Source organism: Microtus pennsylvanicus, chromosome 10 (assembly GCF_037038515.1).
Source record: "Microtus pennsylvanicus isolate mMicPen1 chromosome 10, mMicPen1.hap1, whole genome shotgun sequence".
NCBI classification, from domain to species: Eukaryota; Metazoa; Chordata; class Mammalia; order Rodentia; family Cricetidae; genus Microtus; species Microtus pennsylvanicus.
In genome coordinates this window covers 84,465,557-84,490,418 of record NC_134588.1, presented here as the reverse complement: position 1 = coordinate 84,490,418, position 24,862 = coordinate 84,465,557, and the positions used below count along the sequence as shown (strand labels likewise).

General features: G+C 38.8%; 1 protein-coding gene across 1 annotated transcript in view; it reads right to left on the bottom strand.

The window, feature by feature from the left end:
* Dnah12 (dynein axonemal heavy chain 12) overlaps nt 1-21,819 on the bottom strand; it is a 159,293-nt gene extending 137,474 nt beyond the window's left edge. Inside the window, exons 1-12 of the mRNA XM_075988847.1 lie at nt 21,687-21,819; nt 21,175-21,269; nt 20,874-21,076; nt 16,911-16,992; nt 16,730-16,756; nt 15,307-15,496; nt 13,836-13,908; nt 12,996-13,154; nt 12,592-12,787; nt 10,289-10,477; nt 8,465-8,621; nt 7,462-7,553 (exon numbers count right to left, since the gene is read on the bottom strand). Coding sequence (XP_075844962.1) covers nt 7,462-7,553; nt 8,465-8,621; nt 10,289-10,477; nt 12,592-12,787; nt 12,996-13,154; nt 13,836-13,908; nt 15,307-15,496; nt 16,730-16,756; nt 16,911-16,992; nt 20,874-21,043 — 1,335 coding nt within the window. The 5' untranslated portion in view covers nt 21,044-21,076; nt 21,175-21,269; nt 21,687-21,819. The remainder of the gene's footprint in view (nt 1-7,461; nt 7,554-8,464; nt 8,622-10,288; nt 10,478-12,591; nt 12,788-12,995; nt 13,155-13,835; nt 13,909-15,306; nt 15,497-16,729; nt 16,757-16,910; nt 16,993-20,873; nt 21,077-21,174; nt 21,270-21,686) is intronic.
* Between the last annotated feature and the right edge of the window lie 3,043 nt (nt 21,820-24,862).

Below are 24,862 nucleotides of genomic sequence, written 5' to 3'. Positions count from 1 at the left end.
TGGGACAACTTTATTACAAACTGCAACAAATTGTCACGCCAAGGTGGGGCAACTACATCCACAAAAAAACCTGAGAGAGCTTAGGAAGGAATTCTAGACACAAAAGAACTTGGTAGCCATTTTTTTGATGGGCTCAGTTTGCTGATGACTCCTTTAAGAGAGGTCTTCCTGACTCAGCATTGGCAGAGGAGGCTGTGTGGCTTCTTTAGGGGAGGGCTTCCTGGTTCCTGCTGCATAAAAAGCTCTGGCTTTTTAGGGAGGTCCAGCTATAGAGCATTGAAATGGGGTTTGTGAGCAGAATGCTATAGGTTGATTGATGGCAAAGTGGACCCGCTGCATCCCTGGAGCTGGGGCAAAGAGCATGGCTCATAGGGCTGGTAGCAAACAGAAGGAACATTACCAAACACTCTTTAAGAGGCTACAGTTACCCTGATACACAAACCACACAAAGACTTGTCTAAGAAAGAGAATTACAGATCAATCTCCTTCATGAACATTGATGCAAATATACTCAATAAAATACTGACAAATCGAATCAAAAAACACATAAAAAAAAATCACTCACTCGGCCTCATGAGGCCCTAGCGTGAGGCCCAGTATAATTTCCTGAGCCTAGCTAGAGTTTGGAGACCTGTCTCTGGCTACCAGAACTAGACCTGCCTCTGCCTAGCCACTGCTAGTGTGGCAGAATATTATTGGCCCTTGTTCCTTACTCTGCCTCAACCCATCCCAAGTTTTTCCACCCACATCACAATCCTATAGTAATGTGGGCTGCTGGATACTATGGGCCTGTAAGCCAAAGATGGATGCCCCAACGGTACAGAGGAACTTTGGGTGACTGTACAGGCAGCGAGATGTCTCTGTCATTTCTAGAGTTTGAAGTTTCTTATTTCTTGTTTACTTAGGTAATAGTATATCCTTCTGGAGTCTTTGATGGAGTTGAAGAATGGATAGATAATTATAGTTTTACTTAGTTATGATAAAAGATAAAGTAGATATAAATATTGCAACTGTAATTCTTGCTTGATAACTGTTTTGTTATATGTAATTTTACTATGTTAAAATGAAAGTCTTTTTTGTTTAAACAGAAAGAGGGGAAATGATGTGGGAGTGATTTCTTTCTAATCTGTTGCTTTCATTGGTTAATTAATAAAGAAACTGCCTAGGCCCATTTGATAGGCCAACCCTTAGGTGGGTGGAGTAGACAGAACAGAATGCTGGGAGAAAGAAGCCGAGTCAGGGAGTCGCCATGATTCTCCCACTCCAGACAGATGCAGGTTAAGATCTTTCCTGGTAAGCCAGCTCATGGGGCTACCCACATTATTAGAAATGGGTTAGATCAATATGTAAGAGCTAGCCAATAAGAGCCTGGAACTAATGGGCCAGGCAGTGTTTAAAAGAATACAGTTTCCGTGTAATTATTTTGGGTAAAGCTAGCCGGGTGGCGGGAAGCGGCCCACCATTCGTATCACAACACTATAGAAGTCCCTGCTTGATACTATTAAACTAGATCATGCTTTGACAGACTCCCTACTCAGTAGATGTGCTTCTCCCTGGTGGCCAAGTGGGGAGGGCATCTGGTTGTTTCAACACGCACCATCCCGCTCAGCCCCAGGGAGAGTCCGGCTGTTCCGGCTCTGCCCCTGCTCTTTCTGCCAGAGAACCTGGCAATCCACCATGATCAAGTTGGCTTCATCCCAGAGATGCAGAGATGGTTCAACATACAAAAATTTGTCAATGTAATCCACTATATACATAAATTGAAAGAAAAAATGATCATCTCATTAGATACTGAAAAAGCCTTTGACAAAATATAACATCCCTTCATGATAAAGGTCTTGGAGAGATCAGGGATACAAGGAATGTTTCTAAACATAATAAAAGCAATATACAGCAAGCCAAAAGCAAACATCAAATTAAATGGAGAGAAACTCAAAGGGATTCCACTAAAATCAAGAACAAGACTGATGTGGGATTTCCCTCTGTATGTCATGAATACCATTGGTTAATAAATAAACTGCCTTGGCCTGTTGATAAGGCAGAACTTAGGTGGGAAAAACTAAAATGAATGCTGAGAAAAGGAAGGCGGAGTTAGAGAGAAGCCATGAAGCCACTGCCAGAGACAGATGTGCTGAAATTTTGCTGGTAGGCCACGACCTCAGGGTGATGATGCACAGATTAATGGAGATGGATTAAATTAATATGTAAGAGTTAGCCAATAAGAAGCTAGAGCTAATGGGCCAAGCAGTGATTTAATTAATACAGTTTCTGTGTGATTATTTTGGGGTTAAGCAGCCAGGAACCAATAAGTGACCTTTTACTACACAAGACAAGATGTATTAATAATATAGTACTAGCTAAAGCAATGAAACAACAAAAGGAAATCAAAGGAATACAAATTGGAAAGGAAGGAGTCAAACTTTTGCTATTTGCAGATGATATGATAGTATATATAAGTGAATCTCAAAATTCTACCAGGGAACTCCTACAGCTGATAAACACCCTCAGTAACATGGCAGGATATAAGATCAACTCAAAAAACAGTAGCCCTCCTATATACAAATGATAAAAGGACTGAGCAAGAAATCAGAAACATCACCCTTTACAATAGCCACAATTAATATAAAATATCTTGGAATAATGATAACCAAGGAAGTGAAAAACCTGTATGACAAGAATTTTAAGTCTTCGAAGAAAGAAATTGAAGAAGATATCAGAAAATGGAAATATCTCCCCCCATTCTCTTGGATAGGTAGGATCAACATAATAAAAATGGCAATCTACAGATTCAATGCAATCCCCGTCAAAATCCCAACACAATTTTTCACAGACCTTAAAAGAACAATACTCAACTTCCTATGGAAAAACAAAAAAACCAGGATAGCTCAAACAATCCTGTACAATAAAGGAACCTCCAGAGGCATCACCATCCCTCACATCCAGCTCAACTACAAAGCTACAGTAATGAAAACAGCCTGGTATTGGTATGAAAAGAGAGAGGTGACAGATGGAATTAAATCAAAGCCACACACATACAAACACCCAATTTTTGACAAAGAAGCTAAAATTATACAATGGAAAAAAAGCATTTTCATCAAATGGTGTTGGCATAATTGGATGCAAACATGTAGAAGAATGCAAATAGATCCATATCTATCTCCATGCACAAAACCCAAGTCCAAATGGATCAAGGACTGCAACATAAACCCAGCTACACTGAACCTTATAGAAGAGAAAGTGGGAAGTAGTCTTCAATGCATAGGCACAAGAGACCACTTCCTAAATATAACCCCAGTAGCACAGACACTGAGAGAAACAATTAATAAATGGGACCTCCTGAAACTGAGGAGCTTCTGTAAAGCAAAGGACACAGTCAATAAGACAAAATGGAAGCCTACGGAATGGGAAAAGGTCTTCACCAACCCCACATCAGACAAAGGACTGTTCTCCAAAATATATAAAGAACTCAACAAACTAGAAATTAAAACACCAAATAATCAAATTTAAAAATGTGGTTTGGATCTAAACATAGAATTGTCAACAGAAAAATCTCAAATGACTGAAAGACACTTAAGGAATTGCTCAACATCCTTAGCCATCAGGGAAATGCAAATCAAAATGACTCTGAGATACCATCCTACACCAGTCAGAATAGCTAAGGTCAAAAATACCAATGATAGCTTATGCCGGAGAGGATGTGGAGTAAGGGGAACACTCTTCCACTGCTGATGAGAGTGCAAACTTGTACAGCCATGTTGGAAATCAGTGGTGGTTTTTCAGAAAATTGGGAATCAACCTTCCTCAAGACCCAGCAATACCACTCTTGGGCATATACCCAAAAGATGCACACTCATACCACAAGGACATGTGCTCAAATGTGTTCACAGCACATTATTCATAATAGCCAGAACCTGGAAACAACCTAAATGACCCTCAACCGAAGAATGGATAAGGAAAACGTGGCACATTTACACAATGGAGTAATACTCAGCAGTAAAGAAAAAATGACAAAAGGAGGGTGGAAGTAGAGAGGGGGAGGAAGAACATGAGAGAAAGAGATATCATGATTGGGGGAGCCAGTATAGAACTAGTGAGAAACATGACAGTAGGGAAATCCTCAGGAATCTACAAGAATGACCCCAGCTAAGACTCTTAAGGGTACATGAACTGGCATTCCCCTATAACCAGATTGATGACTACCTTAAATTGTCATCATGGAACCTTCAACCAGCAACTGATGGAAACAGATGCAAAAATTCACAGCTAAGTACTGGGCCAAGCTTCTGGAAATCAGTCCGAGAGAAGAGCAAAAATATGAGCAAAAGGGGTTGTGACCATAGTGGGGATACCCACAGAAACAGCTGACCTGAGCTAGTGAGAGCTCACTGACTCTGGATTGATAGTGGGGGAACCAGCATAAGACCAAACTAGGCCCACTGAATATGGGTGACAATTGTGTGGGTAGGGCAGTCTGTGGGGACACTGGCAGTGGGACCAGGATTTATCACTAGTGCTTGAACTGCCTTTTTGGAGCCTGTCCTATTTAGAGGGATACTTTGCTCAGACTAGATATGGGGGACGGCCTCGGTCCTGCCTCAAAGTGATGTGACAGACTTTGTTGACTCCCCTTGGGAAACCTTAACCTCTCTGAGGAGTGAATGGGGGACTGCGGTGGGGAGAAGGTGAGGGGAGCGGAAGGAGTGGAGGGAGTGGGAACTGGGATAGGTATGTAAAATGAGAATGATTGTTTTTTTAAAAAATAAATTTAATAATTAAAAAAAGGAAACTTAAAAACTCATCTTCTTCTAAGCCACTGAGATAGCTCAGAGCATAAAGGCACGTGGTAGAGACAGAACTGACTCTTGTGGGTTGTTGTCTCACCTCCACACAAGTGCTATGGTAGGTGTACACACACATAGACACACACATGCACACACAGACATACACATGCACACACACATATGCACACACACACGCACGCATACACACAAGCACACACAAACATATGCACACACATGCACAGCTTTGCTCTATATCTTCTGTATCCATATAAACATCTGCTTCGGGCTGGAAAGATGGCTCAGTGGTTAAGAGCATTGCCTGCTCTTCCAAAGGTCATGAGTTCAATTCCCAGCAACCACATGGTGGCTCACAACCATCTGTAACGAGGTTTGGTACCCTCTTCTGGTCTGCAGACACACACACAGACAGAATATTGTATACATAATAAATATAAATATTTAAAAAAAAACATCTACTTCAAACCAGAGTTCAGCTGGTCCTGATATTGTGTTCCTGTAATCCTTGTATTTGAGAGTTGGGGGCAAAAGGCTCATGCACTTAGGCAGGCCCACCTGGGCTACATAGTGAGTTCCAGATTAGCCTTTCCAGATAGTGAAACCCTGTCTACACCCACACCTGTGTTAGGCAGGCCCACCTGGGCAACATAGTGAGTTCCAGATTAGCCTTTCCAGATAGTGAAACCCTGTCTATGCCCACATCTGTGCTCGTTACACACACTTGACTTAAGCTCACTTTTGTTCCATTTCTTGCATGAAACCTTCATCTTTAAAAACAACAGCAATTTTCTTCTGTGTTTACATAATACTTTGTTAATCTCTATTCTAATATTTATATCAACTTATCATAATTATTATTTCTTTTGTTTTTGGTACAGTGTTTCTCTGTGTAGACCTGGCTGTCCTGGAACTCGCTCTGTAGACCAGGCTGGCTTGAACTCAAAAATCCTCCTGCCTCTGCCTCCTGGGTGCTGGGATTAAAGTTATCATAATTGTTGTTTCTACATCAAGATTTCATTGACAAACTTAAGCTCCTGAAGAAAGGTCTTTAGATATTGTTTATTTTTAATCTTACTGTAATACAAAAACTTTTTATAAGTAGGTGAGATGGCTTATCAAATCAAGGTGCCTGCCTTCAAGCCCAAGTGCCTGAGCTCCATCTCTGGTGCTTACACAATAGAAAGAACCAACTCCTCTGACTCCCACATGCCAGGGCACACGCGCACATGCTCTTTCTAGAAATAAATAAATAAATAAATCCTATCTTAAAATGTTTAACTAAAATTTTATTAACTCAACGGGTGACTGAATGAACAATTAACATAATTATGAGGCAAATCAATGGCTTTACTAAAATGAAGCCTTGAATAAGAAGTTCTATTTATATTATTTGAAGCATTATACCTAGAGCAAAGAGATCTTAATTAAAGAAAATTCAAAAAGTATTCAAAATAAACATAATCGTCTTTCTGAGTTAGCATGTCTCTTCATATTATAATTATTCAGGTCCTGTTTTTGTAGCTATTTCTAGGAGACACAGTTTCACAGTATGGTATATGGTATTCTGGTCCTGACACTCTGGCAACTAATGTCTGAGAGAGGGAGAAATAGCCTCTTCAGGGTGAGACCCATATTAGTTATCCAAGATAAAGTAGGTGGCCAGTCCTGAAACCATATACACACCAACCACAAAAAGGAGTCAGTGGGTTTTGTGTGTGTGTGTGAGGGGGGTGGGGACTGGAGGGAGGAAAAGGAAAGAGAGAATATGTAATTTTTTATTGTTGTTACAAGGTTTCCTTTACCTAAGGTAGCCTTGGCTGTCCTGGAACTCTCTCTGTAGACCAGGCTGGCCTCAAACTCACAGAGATCCACCTGCCTCTTCCTCCTAGTGCTGGGACTAAAGGCATGTATGCCACACCTGGCTCAAAATGCATTTTTAAAAATAAGCACAGAACAAATTACAGTTGTCTGTAATGTCTGCAGCTGGTCAAGTGTGAAGAACAGCTAATAATGAGGTGCCCAGCAGCAATGGGTACATGTATGACACATTTCCTGCACCCTATGCTCAAGGACCATTGTTGACTGGGAAAGACTGTAGAGCTAGACCAGGACACCTGCTGTGAGGCTGTGTCTCCTAGAACCGACAGGGAAGCTATACCCAGGATACCACAACCATAGGGCTGCTGAAACAAGATCTGGAAAAGGATGACACCAATAGTCATGCTTGTGTGAAAGAGGAAAAATCTCAAGGTTTGGGGGCCCGCACCATAGACAAAGAATCACAAGAACCTAGGGACTGCTGAGTGAGGGTGCATTACTTTTTCCCCAAGGATGAAGCAAGCCCTTAACTGGTTATCCAATACCAGTGGCCAGCCCTGACATCATATAACAAACAATATTAAATGGACTCAGTAGGTTATATTTATATATTTAGGTATATATATGTGTGTGTATATTCATGTGTGTTACACACGTTACATATCTGTATTGCATATATATATATATGTATATATATATATATGAAAAGAAAAGAGAGCATGAATTTTAGAGGGTATGATAGGTACATGGGAGGGGCTGGAGAAAGGAAAGGGAAGGGGGTAATAGTGTAATTATATTTTAATTAAAAATAAGAATAAAATGAAAAAACAGAATCACCACTTACCTCTGTGTACTCATCAAAAGTATGGTCTTCTGCCTGGAAAGTCTCTATCATAGTTGTTGCAGTCCCATCAAGGAGCCAGTTATATTTTTCAACTGAAAAATCAACATTCCAATTAAAATATGAATAACATTTTAATATAGCAAAATGTTTCTGTATTATCACAGAACAGAGTAGCCTACTCAAGCATGATTTTAATAGGGTGTTGACAGATGTAGATTACAACATTTAGAGAAATAAGAAGAGGAAAAGAATTTAGCAGCCACTACTTTGTATACTAACCTAAAATAGATAATAAAAATGCTTAAAGATTCAAGAGGCAAACCAAGTAAAATAGGTTTTGAAGCCAAAAAGACAAGTTTATTTAGTGCATTGCAAAGAGAGTAATAGGACTGTCTGCCCAAACAAGTGTATCTTTACATTTTTATGTACTACAATGGTCGAAACTTTGAAAATAATTTAGAGGAATAGATGTCAGATAGCAGACAGTTTTAGGTAATAGCCTGTCAAAGGGCAACTATCCATCCTGATATCAGAGACACTTTGCATTAAAGTTAAACCTCGGGCTTTACAAAACTGCTCTCTTATTTTTTAAAAAAATATTTTTATTGATTCTTTGGTAATTTCACACTCATTCCTCAGTCCTTCCATGCCCACCTCCCACCCTTGTGATTCCTCCCTCCACAAACCCTAAAAATTAAAATTTTAAAAAAGAAAAAAAAATAAGTTCAATGTGTGTTATCTATATATGCACTGTAGCATGGCCAAAGTCACATGATTTCAGCCTTTTTGTAGCTTATTAATCCAGTATCTCCGATTTTCTTTTTCCCTGCTCCATTAATGTTCACCCCCTCAAACCAGCCAATAAAGTGCAAATTTTTAGGTCTGATCCATGACTATTCATGATTCTGCTTATTTCTGGTTCTTTCATAACAGCACCAGAAAACCAGATATCTGCCTAAATCCTAGCTAAAAACAGAATGATAAAAACCCCCTTCATATATACCATATGAATCATAATGTGCTTTTGCGCCTTCTAGGTTCTGATGCACTGCCGTCTTCAGAGTACTGAGAGCCCACTGTAACACGTGCTCTGGAAGTTCTGTGTCAAGATTCACAGGTGATGTCGTTCCTGACAGCCAAGACGGCACTGTTTGGACATTCTAACACAAACAAAAACAAAATTGGATGTCATGCATACGTAGCTGAACTCATCTATGACATTCTTCTTTAAATTTCTGTGGTTGAAGAAAAGGTAACTCAATGAAAAGTATTAATAGTGAATAGTTTTTAATACAATATAAAAACAAATTGGAGCTGAGCACGACAACCTCGGCTACAAAATGACACCATGTCTCAAAATGTAAAACCTCAGAGATAAAATCAAACCACCTTAAGTTTAGTTAGTTTTCTATCATTTAACAGGTATTTAGAAACTGAAAAGCTTCTAAAGCAAAGGACACAGTCAAAAAGACAAAATGACAGCCTACAAAATAGGAAAAGATCTTCACCAACCCCACGTCAGACAGAGGTCTGATCTCCAAAATATACAAAGAACTCAAGAAATTGGTCATCCAAAGAACAAATAATTCAATAAAAAAGTGGAGTACAGACCTAAACAGAGAACTCTCAAAGGAATCTAAAATGGCTAAAAGACACTTAAGGAAATGTTCAATATCCTTAGTCATCAAAGAAATGCAAATCAAAACAACTCTGAGATTCCATCTTACACCTATAAGAATGGCCAAGATCAAAAACAATGATGACAACTTATGCTGGAGAGGTTGTGGAGTAAAGGGAACACTTCTGCATTGCTGGTGGGAATACAAGCTGGTACAGCCCTTTGGATATCAGTGTGGCAATTTCTCAGAAAATTAGGAAACAACTTTCCTCAAGATCCAGCAATACCACTTTTTGGTATATATCCAAAGGATGCTCAACTGTGCCACATGGACATGTGCTCAACTATGTTCATAGCAGTTTTGTTTGTCATAGCCAGAACCTAGAAACAACATAAATGCCCCTCGACCGAAGAATGGATAAAGAAAATGGGGTACATTTACACAATGGAGTACTACAAAGCAGAAAAAAATAATGACATCTTGAAATTTACAGGCAAATGGATGGAGCTAGAAAATATCATTTTGAGTGGGGTAACCCAGACCCAGAAAGACAATTATCATATGTACTCACTCATAAGGAGTTTTTAGACATAAAACAAAGAAAACCAGCCTACAAATCACAAGCCCAGAGAACCTAAACAACAAAGAAGACCCTAAGAGAGACATATATGGATCTAATCTCCATGAGAAGTAGAAAAAGACAAGATCTCCTGAGTAAATTAGGAGCATGGGGACCATGGGAGAGGGTAGGATGGGAGGGGAGCAGAGAAAAATGTAGAGCTCAATAAAATCAATAAAAAATAAATAAATAGGGCTGGAGAGATAGCTCAGAGGTTAAGAGCATTGCCTGTTCTTCCAAAGGTCCTGAGTTAAATTCCCAGCAACCACATGGTGGCTCACAACCATCTGTAATGGGGTCTGGTGCCCTCTTCTGGCCTGCAGGTATACACACAGACAGAATATTGTATACATAATAAATAAATAAATATTTAAAAAAATAAATATTAGTTTAGAACAATAAGAAAAGTAAGAAGGAGGAAAACATCTCCAAATGACAGAGTTGTAAAAGAAAAAATATAACTTAAAATAAGTGGGAGGGAAATAAAACTATAATATTTTATGTTTATCCAGAGTGCAGTGAGATTCAATTCAAATATTCTGAAGCAGAACAGTATGAGGACGCATGGTGGTTAAGGATGAGGTAATACCTGCAGAGTTTCAGATATTCGTTCTACCAGACCAAAAACGACATCTTCCAAATCTTGAAAGGTGGGATAAAATTCCATTTTATCTTCATCAAATGTCAATTCCATCTTAAATATTGGAAGCCTGTCTTGGTCTTTTGGATCAAAGAGTTTTACAAATTCTTCTACCGTTCTCCGTAAGAGATCCTTTAACTACATGATAACACAAATTAGTATTACTTCAGAAGGTATAAACTCAATCTTTACCTTAAATGAATTGTATATAATTACATGATCTCCATAAACTTGCTTACTCCTGAAGTCATAACCATCCTTAATAAATGTCTAAACAATAAATAGAACAATATATGGAAACCATTTTTAATAGAATATCAGCACTCTAAACATGGCAGTGTAGAATTTCTGTATTTGCTAGTTTGTCTGTCCCTGGCACATTAGACATTTCAAAGAACCAAACAATATGGTGGTACACAATCAATAAAAGCTCAGAGACAGATATTGGGGTTCAACCTGAAGACCTGAAAAGCAAAGCAGCCAGCCACTGGCTCTTACCTCTACCTCGGTCTAAAAGAGTGATCCTGCCTCCAGGAATCTCAGAATGAGACTGTATCTGAGAGCTGTCTCCTCCCATTTTATAACTCTCTCTAGGTCTGGGATTAAAGGCATGCACCACTGGGATTAAAGTAAATCATGCATCGCCCGGTTTCTATGACAACTAGTGTGGCTACTGGGATTAAAGGTGTGTGTCATTGCAGCCTGGTCTGTAAGGCTGGCCAGTGTGGCCGTTTTACTCTCTGAACTTCAGGCAAGCTTTATTTATTAAAATATAAATAAAACGTCACTGCAAATGGAGAAGACTGGGGATTAGAAGGTTTACACCTTACACATGAAGGCAGGAGCAGACAATAGCCCTGATACTAAAGATACCTCCTATGGCCACAAGAGCCAATTGTTAAACAATCACAAATTTGAGGAATTATTAAAACTTTTAGAATCTTGAATTCCACATGTTGAAAGTATTTATGCTGCAGAAATCAGTAAGCAGAAGATCTCCGGGTACTTTTCCTCCTGGAGAAGTCAGGTTTCCTTCACGTGCTTGGTGACCGCAGAGGTAGAACCATGGTGACCGAGAAATGTGTACATTTCGAAGCATGGAAGTGCATTCTTACTTCAGATCAGCTCGTAGATATTTGGTCAAGAAGACATGCTCGGATCTGAACAATCTCCCAAACATGCTTTATCTTTTCTTAGCAAATAATCATAGTCCTTAGGAGAGTGACAGCAAGAGGAAAGGAAACTGCATACGCTCAGTACCATGTTAGCTCCACCGCCAATTGAGTATTGCATTGCATATGGATGCATTGTACCCTCTTAAACAAACAAGGTCGAATTAATGCCTTTTGTAGCTCTTCACTGAAAAGGAATGTTTTCATTCAAAACATTTTCTAGAGTTTTTTTTCTAGAGTTCTATGTCTGGAGTAGTAAAAATTTAAGGGAGCCATAAAACAAAATTGTGTAAGGTTGATGTTCTTTTTATGTTTACAATCTAAAGATGCAAAGGCATTTCAAAATAGACATTTCCTGAGAATCAAATGAAAAGTAAACATCTTGGAATTTAATACATATATTTACTGGGCTAATCTTTCTGTTAACACACTGCAGAAAAACTAGAGACAACTGGTTTCCACAAGGGTCAGGTGATAGTCGTTGGCACATGCTGCCATGCTTTCTTGCTTTGTTTTTACTTTACTATGAATGTGCTGAGTTGTCTTGGAAATAGGATTCTCGTGTATGGCAGATGAACACCATCACTGAGCTATATTACCAGTCCCTTCTCCCTTTAGGCTGCTTCTGAACATGAGGATTTTCTGATACGTTTTAAATTAAATTATAATAAAATATTTTCTTTATTTTAAAAATGTATTTGGGAAATACATATGTGAATATGTTGGGAGTCATTGCTTTCGTTTCAACTCGCTGAGGCAGGGCCTCTCCTCTTTCTCTTGTTGCATGACTATGCCAGCTTCTGAGCTTGCATCTCTACTGCAATTGCATCTCTACTCTACTGCTGTCTCTACTGCCCCTTGTAGGATTACAGACGCAAGCTGTTGCATCCAGCTGTTTACAAGGGCCCCAGAAATAGAACCTGATTGTTGTATGGCCAGCTCTTTTACCCTCTGAGCCATTTCCCTGGCCTTATTTAATTTATTTTTAAAATTTTGTTTAGCACTGTACTTTAATACATTTTATTTAAAGTACTGAATCTAAGTGTTATCACTCAAAAGGTACACATATAGCACATATACCTGATTTGACATAAGTATGGAAACACAGCTGTAAAAGGAATCCGTTTTTTCAGGCTTAATGCCTTCTAGTGCCTCCTTCCTAGTAAAGAGATTTATAACCTTTGGGTACCATGTGTTCATTATTTTCTCTTCTGATTTTTTAGCTTGAATTGATAGATCATTTCTCAGAGTGTCACAATCAATTGGGCCTCTAGCTCTGTAGATGGACAAAGGAAAATAATTCAGACAAATGGCAGATTGGCCTTCTATACAACTGTTGAAACAGATAAGATAAAATTTTAAGTTCTAAAATATAAAGAAAGGTTTTAGAGATTTATAAATCAGCTTTAAAATTACACAATAAAATATTTCAGAAAAGGAGTCATTCAGCTTTTAAGTTTTAATCAATACATATAAAAATTTACCTAATTCCTGTTAAGTCCAGTAAAATTATATCTGCAAATGTTGTATAACCAAACTCCAACAAAGTTTTCATAGTTGGATGAACAATGTGCAAATTAGATAATATTTGGTTTCTTGCCTGCACAAAGCTAGAATGCCAAGGATTGGAATAATCCAGTCCCCTGGAAAAGCAAAACAACACATTAAACATGACTGAAACAATATACCTTAAGCTTTGAGAAATTAATGTTAAAGTGAAAACACTGGGGACTGGGAGGAAAGATTTGCGGTCAAGAATGGAAGCCTTCTGAGTTTGCACACACAGTTTTGAAACTACATTGTCTTCAGAGAGAGATCATTAGCGGCTGAAACAGACACCTGGCGCTAGCGCGTGTTCCCAGTTAATGTCTACTTTGGCCTAGCTCAGCTACATAAAATATAGAATTAAGAACAGTGTTAGGCTTATGGGAAAATTTATCTGGCATAATATATCAAAAATTACTCAAGGCTAAATTGAGTTTTGGTGTATTATTATTATTCCAAGTTTCATGTAGCTTAGGTTAACCTCAAACTCACTATATAGCTGAGGCTGACTTTGAACTTCTGGTTCTCCTACCTCCATCCACAGAGTCCCAGGATTACAGGTATGAGCCACCTTAAAATGCTTATCAGGTTACTATTTTTCATATTGGTCCTCCTACTACTGTAAGTAGAATTCGATGATTAATGTAAAGAATAACTGGAGATTTTTAAAAGAAAATACATTTGCCCTTCATGACTACAGACTTGAATATAAGGTTAGCTCATTTTAAAATTGTGGGCAAAGCTAGACGATATGCTGCTTTTAAAAATAGTATACTCACACAGGAGATTCCGGCAAAGGGCCCCCTTCATCTTCAAGCCATTTAACTTGAGGTTTCACAAGAACACTCTGTACTAAAATATACATATGTGTTAACATTTTCTGAATATCTTTCCAGGATCTATTCTCTAAGACTAAGATTTTTTTTGGTCTAAATCTCTAACTTGATACTGTAAGGTAGAATTTACTGTACATTAAAATGAATACAAGAAAAAATCCCTTTCTTTCATATAATCAAACTCTTAGCATCATTTTGGCCTTCCATTGGAGGTGAATTCAGATACAGGAACACTTTTATTAATAATAATTATTATTATTACTATTATTATTTAATTGAAATTTTATATACCAATCCCAGTTCCCACCCCCTCCCCTCCTCCATCTCCTTCCACCTCCCCCCTTCCCCACCTCCACTCCTCAGAGAGGGAAAGGCTTCCCATGGGAGTAAACAAAGTCTAGCACATCTCTTTGAGACAGGACCAAGGCCCTCCCCACTATACTAGGCTGAGCAAGGTATCCCTCAAAAGAGCCAACATAGGAACCCTTTACTCCTCAGTTCTTTACATTCTGTCTCTTCAGAGATCACTGGCATACACTTCAGAAATTCATTCTAAGACAGCTACCAGGGACTGGGGAGAAAGGGAATTAGGGAGATGTTGGCAAAATGTTAGAGAATTTCAGTTACCTAGGAGGAATAGGTTAAAGAGATCTAGTGTACAATAATATGAAGATAGTGAAAAATGATACTCTGTTTATAGATACTTAACTACTTTCAATCATCTCCAGCACAGGCATGGAGTAGTACAGTTGGTTCACCTTAGATGTTCACAATGCCTACATTATTTTGAAGCAAACTGTATATGATAAATAGATATAATTTTGTCAATTAAAGAAGAAAAGGCAGAGTCTAGCATGGTGGCTTGTATCTGTAACCACAGTACTCGAGAGACTGAGGCAAGAGGATTGCCATGAGCTTTGAGGCCAGCCTGGGCTGCAAAGTGATACTCTGTCTAAAAAGCAATAACAATATGCTAATCACAAAGATTAAAATACACGGATATTTTCTAACAATCATAAAAATAGGATAACTAAGACTATAGTAAAAAAATTAAAAACCAAATAGCAATGAATAGTAGCTAATAAATACAAAAGTTATCCTTAAATTAAATCCTTTGATTGGCCTGCAGTCTCAGAATATAGCTATTGATAGAAATCACAGTGAAGAAATACAGGCATTTGAAATAGATAGTATTCAATATTTTGTCTTATTTTGCTTTTTTGAGACAAGATCTCATATATCTCGGGCTGGTCTCAGACTCACTATGAGTTGAGGGTGGACCTGGAACTCTCATCCTCCCACTTCCCCCTCAAGAGCTGGTGTTACAGATGTATGCCAAACACGCTGCTTCGTTCCGCTTCTGATTCGTGAGACAGGGGTAAAAGAAGTTTGGTCCATGTCAAACGTTACTTACCCAAATATCTCTTCATGCTTTTTTCAAAATCATTCGACACCTCCTTTACGAGATTTCCAAGCAGTTCTTCTCTCTTTTTCCCCTCCTTTAAGTGCTCAGGTATCAGCATCAACATGTGGTCCAGCCATTCTGGCTGAATAGGCACTATAGGACTACTCTCTACACACTGCTTCATAAAAATGTAGTTTAACTTGGGAACATTGAAAGAACAAGCCAAATGGGTCAGAATGAGAAAGCATTTCCGTGTAGCTCCTAAATTCTATTTTCTAAGACAGTATTTTTTCAGGATGAAAAATATTCTAAGTTGTACACGCATCTCCACCAGCACCAGCAGCAGCACCACCACCACAAGCAGCACCAGCACCACCTGCAGCACCACCTGCAGCACCACCTGCAGCACCACCACCACCACAACCAGCACCAGAACCACCAGCAGTTCGTCCACCAGCACCAGCACCAGCAGCACCAGCAGCAGCAGCACCACCACCACCCCACCTCACACCATGCTACACCACAGTATAAATAAATGTAATGGATTTTTTAAAAAATTAGATAAATTAAACCAAAACCGTGACTAATAAAAGGAGGTTGTTTCACAGTATTCTCAGTTCATAAGGAGAATTTCATATTCATATTTTCAGTCCTTTATCCCAAAAGAAAATCTTCATGGACTTAGAAAATTTACAGCCCAGCCGGGCGGTGGTGGCGCACGCCTTTAATCCCAGCACTTGGGAGGCAGAGGCAGGTGGGTCTCTGTGAGTTCGAGACCAGCCTGGTCTACAAGAGCTAGTTCCAGGACAGGCTCCAAAAACCACAGAGAAACCCTGTCTTGAAAAACCAAAATAAGAAAAAAAAAAAGAAAATTTACAGCCCAATCTGTAAATATGCTTTATAATTTCCTCTTATATGTAACCAGCTCCAAAATTTTCTGGATCCTTTAAATTGTGCATGCTTGCATGTTTCTTCCTATCATTCCACAGTCCCATGTTTCTACTCATGCTGTCAGTGTCTGCCCAAAATCTCTAGTACCTAGCACATAGGTAGTATATAGTAACTCTCAATAAGTACTTATTAAGTGAAAAATAAACATTATATCAATATTAGGATAATTAGTTATTACACTATTTTTACAAGAGAGATGTATTTTTCTATAATTGATATTTTGAATATTTTTCAATAGTTTGAATAGAACTAAAATATTTATATAGATAATCTTATACAGATAATCCTCAAATAATGGGTGGCAACACAAATACAACTCTTGAAAACCTCATTTGTGGCCCACAACATGCTTGCCCCACTGGGCCTAGAACTATAAATCTGTCTAAGGAGGTCTTTCTTGGAGGAGGCTCGGTGGGTGGTCGTAGGAGAATACTTTTTAATAATTATTTTGAACATTTTCAAAACAAGAAAATCCACTCACTCCTTTTTTTTTAATTTCACTGGTCATCTGTGAAAAATAAAACAAAAGACAAACAAGGAATAAATTTAAAACATTTAAATCAAACAAAACCTTAAATTTAACTGTTCTTTTAAAAATGTGTTCTATTGAGATTCACTTAAGAAATAAAACAGTAGAGTGTGTATTTAAGGAGAGAACTCACAGTCGGAGGGAAGTCTGGCTCTGGTAATGGAGGTATTCTTTTATCCAGGGTTTTGTCTAGATTTTTTTTTGCTCCAGAAATTCTGAAAATTATTAGAAAAATATATGATAAAATGTAAATTAACTACTAAAATACTTCAAGTTGAACATTTTAGATATCTATACTAATACTAAACAAAGAAATTTCAAGAGATTTTTAGGCTACATTTTCATTTCCTTTTACCTTTTTTAAGGAGGGGGATACTGAGAGACCATCTCACCCAGGCTGACTTTGGACTTCCTGTGTAGTTGGGGATGCTCTTCTATTTATGGTAATACTACTGCCTTAGTTTCTCAGAGTGTTGAAATTACAGGCATGAACCATCATATCTGCCTCTGAAAGAACTTTTTTTTTCTGAATATTTTTATCGATTCTTCTCTCATACAATACATCTCCACCACAGCTCTGTCCATGCATGACTTTTCTTTTTAAATTTTTTTGTTTATTTTTGAAATTACAATTTAATTACATTTGTCCATCCCCTTTCCTTTGTCCAAACCCTCTGCTACACTCATCCCTACTCTCCTTCAAATCAATGTCCTCTTTTTTTACTAATTGTTATTACATACATATATAAATTTTCATTACTCAAGTCTCAACTGAAATTTTACTTATTTAGAAAGACCTTGAAACACTATGACTACATTAATCTCATAATGCTATTTTCACACATCTCCAAGAAAATGGTTTTGACATAACTTTTTAAATGAGAAACAAACCCTAGTGGCTATTACCAGTGATATCTTAAATTTTAAATTATTCAAAAATACTGTAATACTAAAAATAAAATAATTTTCAATTTTAACTTACTGATAGTTTTAAAATGAATTCTAATACAGACTAAGCCATGTCTGTTAAAAAGCCAACATGTCAGAGAAAGCTTCCTCACTCCCTGTGTTAAGAAACACCTCTTGAAGGCTTCACAAAGCCTTCTGTCTTTCAGCTGACATGCCAAGGAGAACAAACTCACACACATGAGCCAGGGCCATATCGAGCAAGCACCAGAAATACTTAGGAGGCCAGAGCAATGGGAAACTTTGAGGCAGTATATTTTATCAAGCAGCAAATGAGAGATCTTACAGATGTGTAAGACCCTGTCTTGAAAAGCCAAAACAAAACACTGTCTTGTGTCCATACAGTTCTGTAAGTAGCACCCCTTCCGCCTGCTGTTTATTAAAATATTTCTAATAATTTCCTGCTATATTTCTGTTTGGAACAGTTTCTCCCTCCCTCCTTCACTACCTCCCTCCCTTATTCCTTCCTTCCCCCCCTTCTCTCATTTTCCTTTCTTCTTCTAGCCCTGGCTGATCTGGACCTTGATATATAAACAGATTGGTCTTGAAGCCACCTGCCTCTGGCCCTCAAGTGCTAGGATTAAAGGCATGCACCACCACACCTGGCTTACTTAGAACATTTTAATGGCATCCACTGTTCTAAAAATACATCTTGAATTCCTCGTTATGGCCTATAAAGCTCTGAACAAGCTGCTCCAATCTCCTCTTCAACTTCTACCAGTCTTCCCTAGGCCTATGGTACCTTCATGATATTGGCTATTGCCAACTGCTATGTACACTAAAAACATTCATATTTCATGGCTTTTGGGCTTGTTATCCCCATCCCCTGATTGAGTTTCTCCTGTTTAAGTGGAAGGTTAGTTCCATTCTTTAGCTCTCTACTTAAATATTGTTCCCATGACTCTTTCCTGCGTGCTCGTGGGATAATCTTCCATATTTCTATTATATTATCTTATTACTTATTTTTATTCATACAGGGGCCCACTATATAACCCAGGCTGGCCTTGAACTCGCAATCCTCCTGCCTCAGCTTTCTCAGTACTAAGACTTCAGGTATGGTTTACCACATTCTTTCTCTATCTTGTTTATTCAAAGTACCCAACATCCTAAGGCAGTGGTTCTCAACCTTTCTGCTGTGATCCTTTAATACAGTTCCTCATATTGTGGTGACCCCAACCACAAAATTATTTTTGTTGCTACCTCATAACTTTAATCTTTCTATTGTCATGAATAGTTATGTAAACATCTGTGTTTTCCAATGGTATTAGGCAATCCCTGTAAGAGTCGTTCGACCCTTGAGGGGGATGTGACCACAAGTTGACAACAACTGATCTAAAGGGTAATATAATGTGTTTTTCACATGTTTACTGTCTTATCCTGCTGGCAAACAAACTTGTTAAACGCAGTCCTTTCTTATTGTTTTTTGTGATCTTCCTAGTAACAGGCACAGTGTACAAGTAATTAATGATGCCACATAAAGTGATATAAATCTGTAGAAAGGATTAAAGCAATGTGGAAGGGATTCAAACACTTTCTAGACATGGTAATCTATAAATTAAACCTTAATTGCAAAGCATATCTTTATTTATTTATTATGTATTTAAGTAACATTTATTTTACATACCAACCAGTTTTCCCCCTCTGATCCTCCTATCCCCTCCCCTTTCCAATCTACCTCCCTCCCCATCCATACCTTCTCCATCTCTATTCAGAAAGGGACAGGCCTCCCATGGGCTTGTATAAAAAACAAAACATATCTTTAAATGATAAAAATATAGTATATCCATGGAACTGTGAGTAGTTCATGGCAATGAAAAACCATAACTCTGCTGAGTACCATCCTGAGGTGTCCCTTCTAAGTTCCTACAGTATCAAGGAGAATCTTCAGAATGGACAGGGCAAGAGGCTAGCGAGAGGGCTCAGTGCTTCAGAGCTCTTCTGCCCCTCCAGAGGACCAGTGTTTGGTTCCCAGCACCCATGCTGAGCACAACTGCCAGGTGATAGGGTGTCCTCCTATGGTCTCCGGGTGTCTTGCATACACACACACACACAAAATGTAATATTGTGTAAAAGAATGAAGAGGGCAAAAGGTCTCTAACAGCATACACAATAATATTCTTCGTAAATTTAGGTTTAAAAATGAGTGAGTAAAGGATAGGCTTATAAAAATATAAGTCTAGGGCTGGAGAGATGGCTCAGAAGTTAAGAGCACCGGCTGCTCTTCCAGAGGTCCTGAGTTCAATTCCCAGCAACCACATGGTGGCTCACAGCCATCTGTACTGAGATCTGGCGCCCTCCTTTGGCGTGAGAGCATACATCGAGACAGAATGTTGTATACATAATAAATAAATAAATCTTTTTAAAAAATGTAAGTCTAAAGATGTTATAGGATTCCATGCCTGTTTAACTATAATGTGTAACTACCAAAATTTAAATGATTACTTTTGACAATATGACCATCAAACAATGTGGCAGTAAAATTTAAGTCAGTTGCAAAACTACTTTTAAAAGAAGTTAACCAAGAAGGTTAACTGATTCTTTTTCCGAAATTAGTAAAGTTATGACATAACAGCAGACACAGTAACAAGATACTTGACCCACAGAATTAGACCACTCAGGACAAAACCTCACCTGTGTGAGCAAATTACTTTTCTGTTCCTTAGTTCACTCATTTAAAAATACAGATAAATGAGCTGGATAAATGGCTCAGGACCCAGACTCAATTTCCAGCACCCACAGAGCAGCTCATAACTCTAGCTCCAGGGGATCTGACCCCTCTTCTGACTTCCCTGGGCTCTAGCATACATGTGGTAAACATACATAAACTTAGGCACATACACATACATATAAAATAAATATTTTAAAAATAAGATTTAAAGACTATTTTACCAATAATATACACCTCATCAAGGGGCTGTGAGAAGCACAGGAAAGGTGATCTGGACTAGCAAGCACTTTACAAAATTGGCTATCATTATGACTAATTCTCAATTGCTTTTCTAAATAATTTGAATTTTCATCCTTATTTTATCCATGGACAACCTATATATATAGTTTTTAAATTTTTTTATGAGTCTATTACATTAATCATTAATCCCAAGTAATAATTATTTACTAATATGCAACTTACACTAACTGGTTAATTTTCTTCTGCTGCTCCTTAGATCTTCTGTAATTTAGCAGCTCACTTTGTTTTGGTGTGTCAACACCTATGTCTTTGGGGGGACGGACAATAGGGGGCAACTTCAAGTTCAAAGCCTCCTTTTCTGCTGTAATGGCATTTTTTTTTGGATCTGACATCTTGGTCTCCTAAGGATTAAAATACTCTATACCCTGAAAAGAAAAAGGTCATACAGACATAATTGCATGAGATCAAGCCTCAATATATTCAGTGTATCTTACACACTGATAGCATAAATGAAATTCCATACCTTCTCAGATTAACTTGCCAAGTATAGTAGTGGTTAAAGAATGACAGTTGAGATGAGTAGGCAGGGGTTCTAAACATAGCTCTACTGGTCACTTCCTATGAAGAAACGAAACCAGATATTTGTTCCTTACGACTAGAAACTAAGGAACTGAATTAAGTGTGCTCTGAATAGCCTTTCAACTCCTAAACCCAGGGTTTGTTGTTTCCCCTAGAGGCAAACCACAACAAAATCTAGTTGTTAAGAGAGAATGCCCCTCCCCCAAGCTGGTATTTAATAGCATTAACATTTTTCAAAACATTACTGAATCAGTCTGGCTAACATCATAGAAAGTGATATTATGATTGACAAAAATAGTCATACTTAATGCAAAGCAAAAGTAAAACATATACACACATGTTAACTATGGTATCAACTACACTTTCTCGAAAGCCCCAAGGATTTGGAGATTTTTCTGCAGGTACCCAATTAACAGATCTCAGAGGGATAGGGGGAGAAATACAAAGAATTGGTACCTATTTAACCGTCTTATTCATCCTGTAGAGACAGACTTAGGAGATTTTCCCTCTGGTGGAAGGAACATGGATAAGGAAGGTTGAAACCTCCAGCAAGTATCCAGTTGAGGGCGTAGACAATCCAGTAGAAACAATTTAGTCGCCAAGGAAACTGTCCTGGTTGCCCGGAAGGGCTGCAGGTTGTTGGGAGAGGCAGTTGCTGAACTAGAACAGATTTAAGATGAACGGTCACACAATTTTTCACTCAACTGAATGGAGGGCGAGTTGTTTTTCTTGTTGCTGCTGCTGTTTAACTGCCTTCCCTTGCAAGGAGTCCAGGAAATGGGGTTTTCAAATTATAGAGACTGGCACGAGCAGATCCACTGGAAGACACAGATTTATGTAAATATTCCAAGTGAGGAATGCAGCCTACAAGTATTCTCATAGTGACTTTCTGTATCTATGTAGCTAATGCTCAATATAATTTATCTTGTTTTTATATTTGCTATTTATTTATACAACACCTTCAAAAATCAAACAAGTTAAGGTGCAGACTTTGCAGCTATGCTTGAGGAAGGGATGTTGTGAAACTCCTGTGTACAATCCAGCAAGACTTGTGGAGATTTTCTCAGTTAGCAAACCAAATAATGGGTTTCACGATGAGATGTCAATACATATTTATCTTTCACTTTTATGCAACCGCCTCCTGTTTTCTCCTCACACTGGCTCCTTTTTTTTACCCTTCCAATTTTATCACTATATATGTATTTAAATAAACATTCTGCACCTGAGAATACATGAGATACAGGTCTATGCCTGGTTTATTACATTTGACATGACCTGTCACATTTAATACCTTGTCCTCCCACCAGCCACAGCCTACTCTCTGGTGGGCCAGGGGTAGCATTTTATATTGGTAGTTTTCAAGCTCCAGGTGGGGGTGGGAACAGTGTGTGGACACTGCCAGTCTTTCTGAACCTTGAATTTTCCCCTAAGGACCTAGTTTTTGCCTGGGTATATTTGCTTCTATGATTCTGTCAGGTTTGGTTTATTTCTCTTTGCATGGTTGGAGGGGGTCCTCCCTTGCCTGTTCAGGGGAGCTGTTTGGTACTTGTTATGTCCCAATCCGCAAAGTCCCCCCAAAACCAGCAAGGAGACCGAGTGCTATATGTAAAAGCAAAGAGCCTTTATTTTATGTGTTTGCTAATTCGTCTCTCCATGCATCCAATGTATTGGAATAAACACAGAGCCCTGAGCTCAACACCTCTTCATAACGGAAAAACTAGAGATACAAGGGACATACCTCAACATAATAAAGCAAATTAAAGCAAGCTCATAGTTAACATAATCCTAAATGAAGAGAAACCTCTACTAACGCGCATTTATGATGCTGAAAGATATACCACACGGTACTGGAAGAGAAAGGTAGTCATCAATATCACCCAGATACAAACTCTGTGACCTATAACAATGACCTGCCCACAATATACTGTTGCAATAGTGGCACGAACAATACAGGAATAGCCAATGACTTTTAATTGGATGAAAGGCCCACTCCATGCGATGAAAACCAAACATGACGCTGTAAAGTGACCAAGAACCTGATACAGGAGAGGTCATAGGCTTAGGGGAAAGCCTACTACTATTACTCTGCTAAAGGAACATGGCAATAAAAAGACTCCTAATGACATATCTCTATACCCATAGATCAGTGCATCACTCGGTGCTCATCAGAGAAGCCATTTCTTTCAGCAGATGAGAATTAGACAGAGACTCACAACTAGAAAATGGGGAGGTTATTAGAAACAAACTGAAATTAGACCAAAAAAAATATGTGCAAAAAATGAGACTTTGAAGCATTCAGCCCCAAATAGATGTCTTTGTTGTCCTCTTTTTTTAATTAACTTATTTTTTAATACGATCTTTTCTCATTCCACACAGCCATCCTTGTTACCGCTCCCTCCCTCTCCTGCCCCATCATTCCCTCTGTCCATTCCCCAGAAATTGCTAGGCTCGCCCTGGTGAGTCAATAAAGCCTAACTTCAAGGCAGGACCAAGGCCCTTCCCCCATATCTAGGCTTAACAAGGTATTCGTCCAAAGAGAATGTGCTCCTAGATGCCAGATCAAGCACTAGGGATAAGTCCTGGTCCCACCGCCAGTGGTCCCACAGACAACCCAAACCTCACAACTGTGGGCCAAGCTTGGTCCCATGCAGGTTCCCTGATATCAGTCCAGAGTCAGTGAGATTTCTTTACCTCAGGTCAGCTGTTTCTGTTGGTATCACCATCATGGTCTTTATGTCCCTGCTCATATCATTGCTCCTCCCTTTCCTGGACTGGCCCCTGGAAGCTCGGTCAAGTGTTCTGCTATAAATCTCTGCATCTGCTTCCATCAGTTGCTGGATGAAGGTTCTATGATGACAATTAAGGTAGTCATCAATCTGATTACAGGGGAAGGCCAGGTGAAGCGTTCTCTCTGCCATTGCTTAGAGTCTTAGCTGGGGTCATCCTTGTAGGTTCCTGGGAACTTCCCTAGCGCCATGTTTCTCTCTGGCCCCTTAATAGCTCCCTCAATCAAGGTATCTCTTTCTTTTCTCCCCCTCTGTCCAAGCCCCTTCTGGAGCATTCAGTTCCCTCATGCTCTCCTCCTCCCATCCCTTCTCCCCTCTCTATCCCCGCCCCCAACTCCCAGGAGTTCTTGTCTGTTTCCCCTTCCCAGGGGGGATTCATGTATGTCTCTCTTTGGGTTCTTGTTTCCTAGCTTCTCTGGGATCATGGATTATAGGCTGGTTATCCTTTGCTTTATGACTAATATCTACAGGGTCTGATGCCTCTTCTGGCCTTCTTGGCCACCAGGCACAAACATGGCATACATACATAAACAAATCTTCATAAAAAGAAGAACTACACTCTAGTAACATTTTCTGGAAAAGATTATCTTTTGCCACTGATGTGCATTGACATCTTTATTTAAAAAAACAAAAAAAACCCACTTGAGTAGCCACAGATGGTGGTATACATGTCTATAGCTTCAGCTACTGAGGAGGCTGAAGCTGGAACTTCAGGGAGTTCCAGGCCAGATTGGACAACTTGTGAGACCCTATCTCAAAACAAAACAAAAACCAAACAAAAATAACAAAACCATCTCGACTATAATGTAACCATAGGGTTTTCTTTCTGAACTCTCAGTCTGTTTC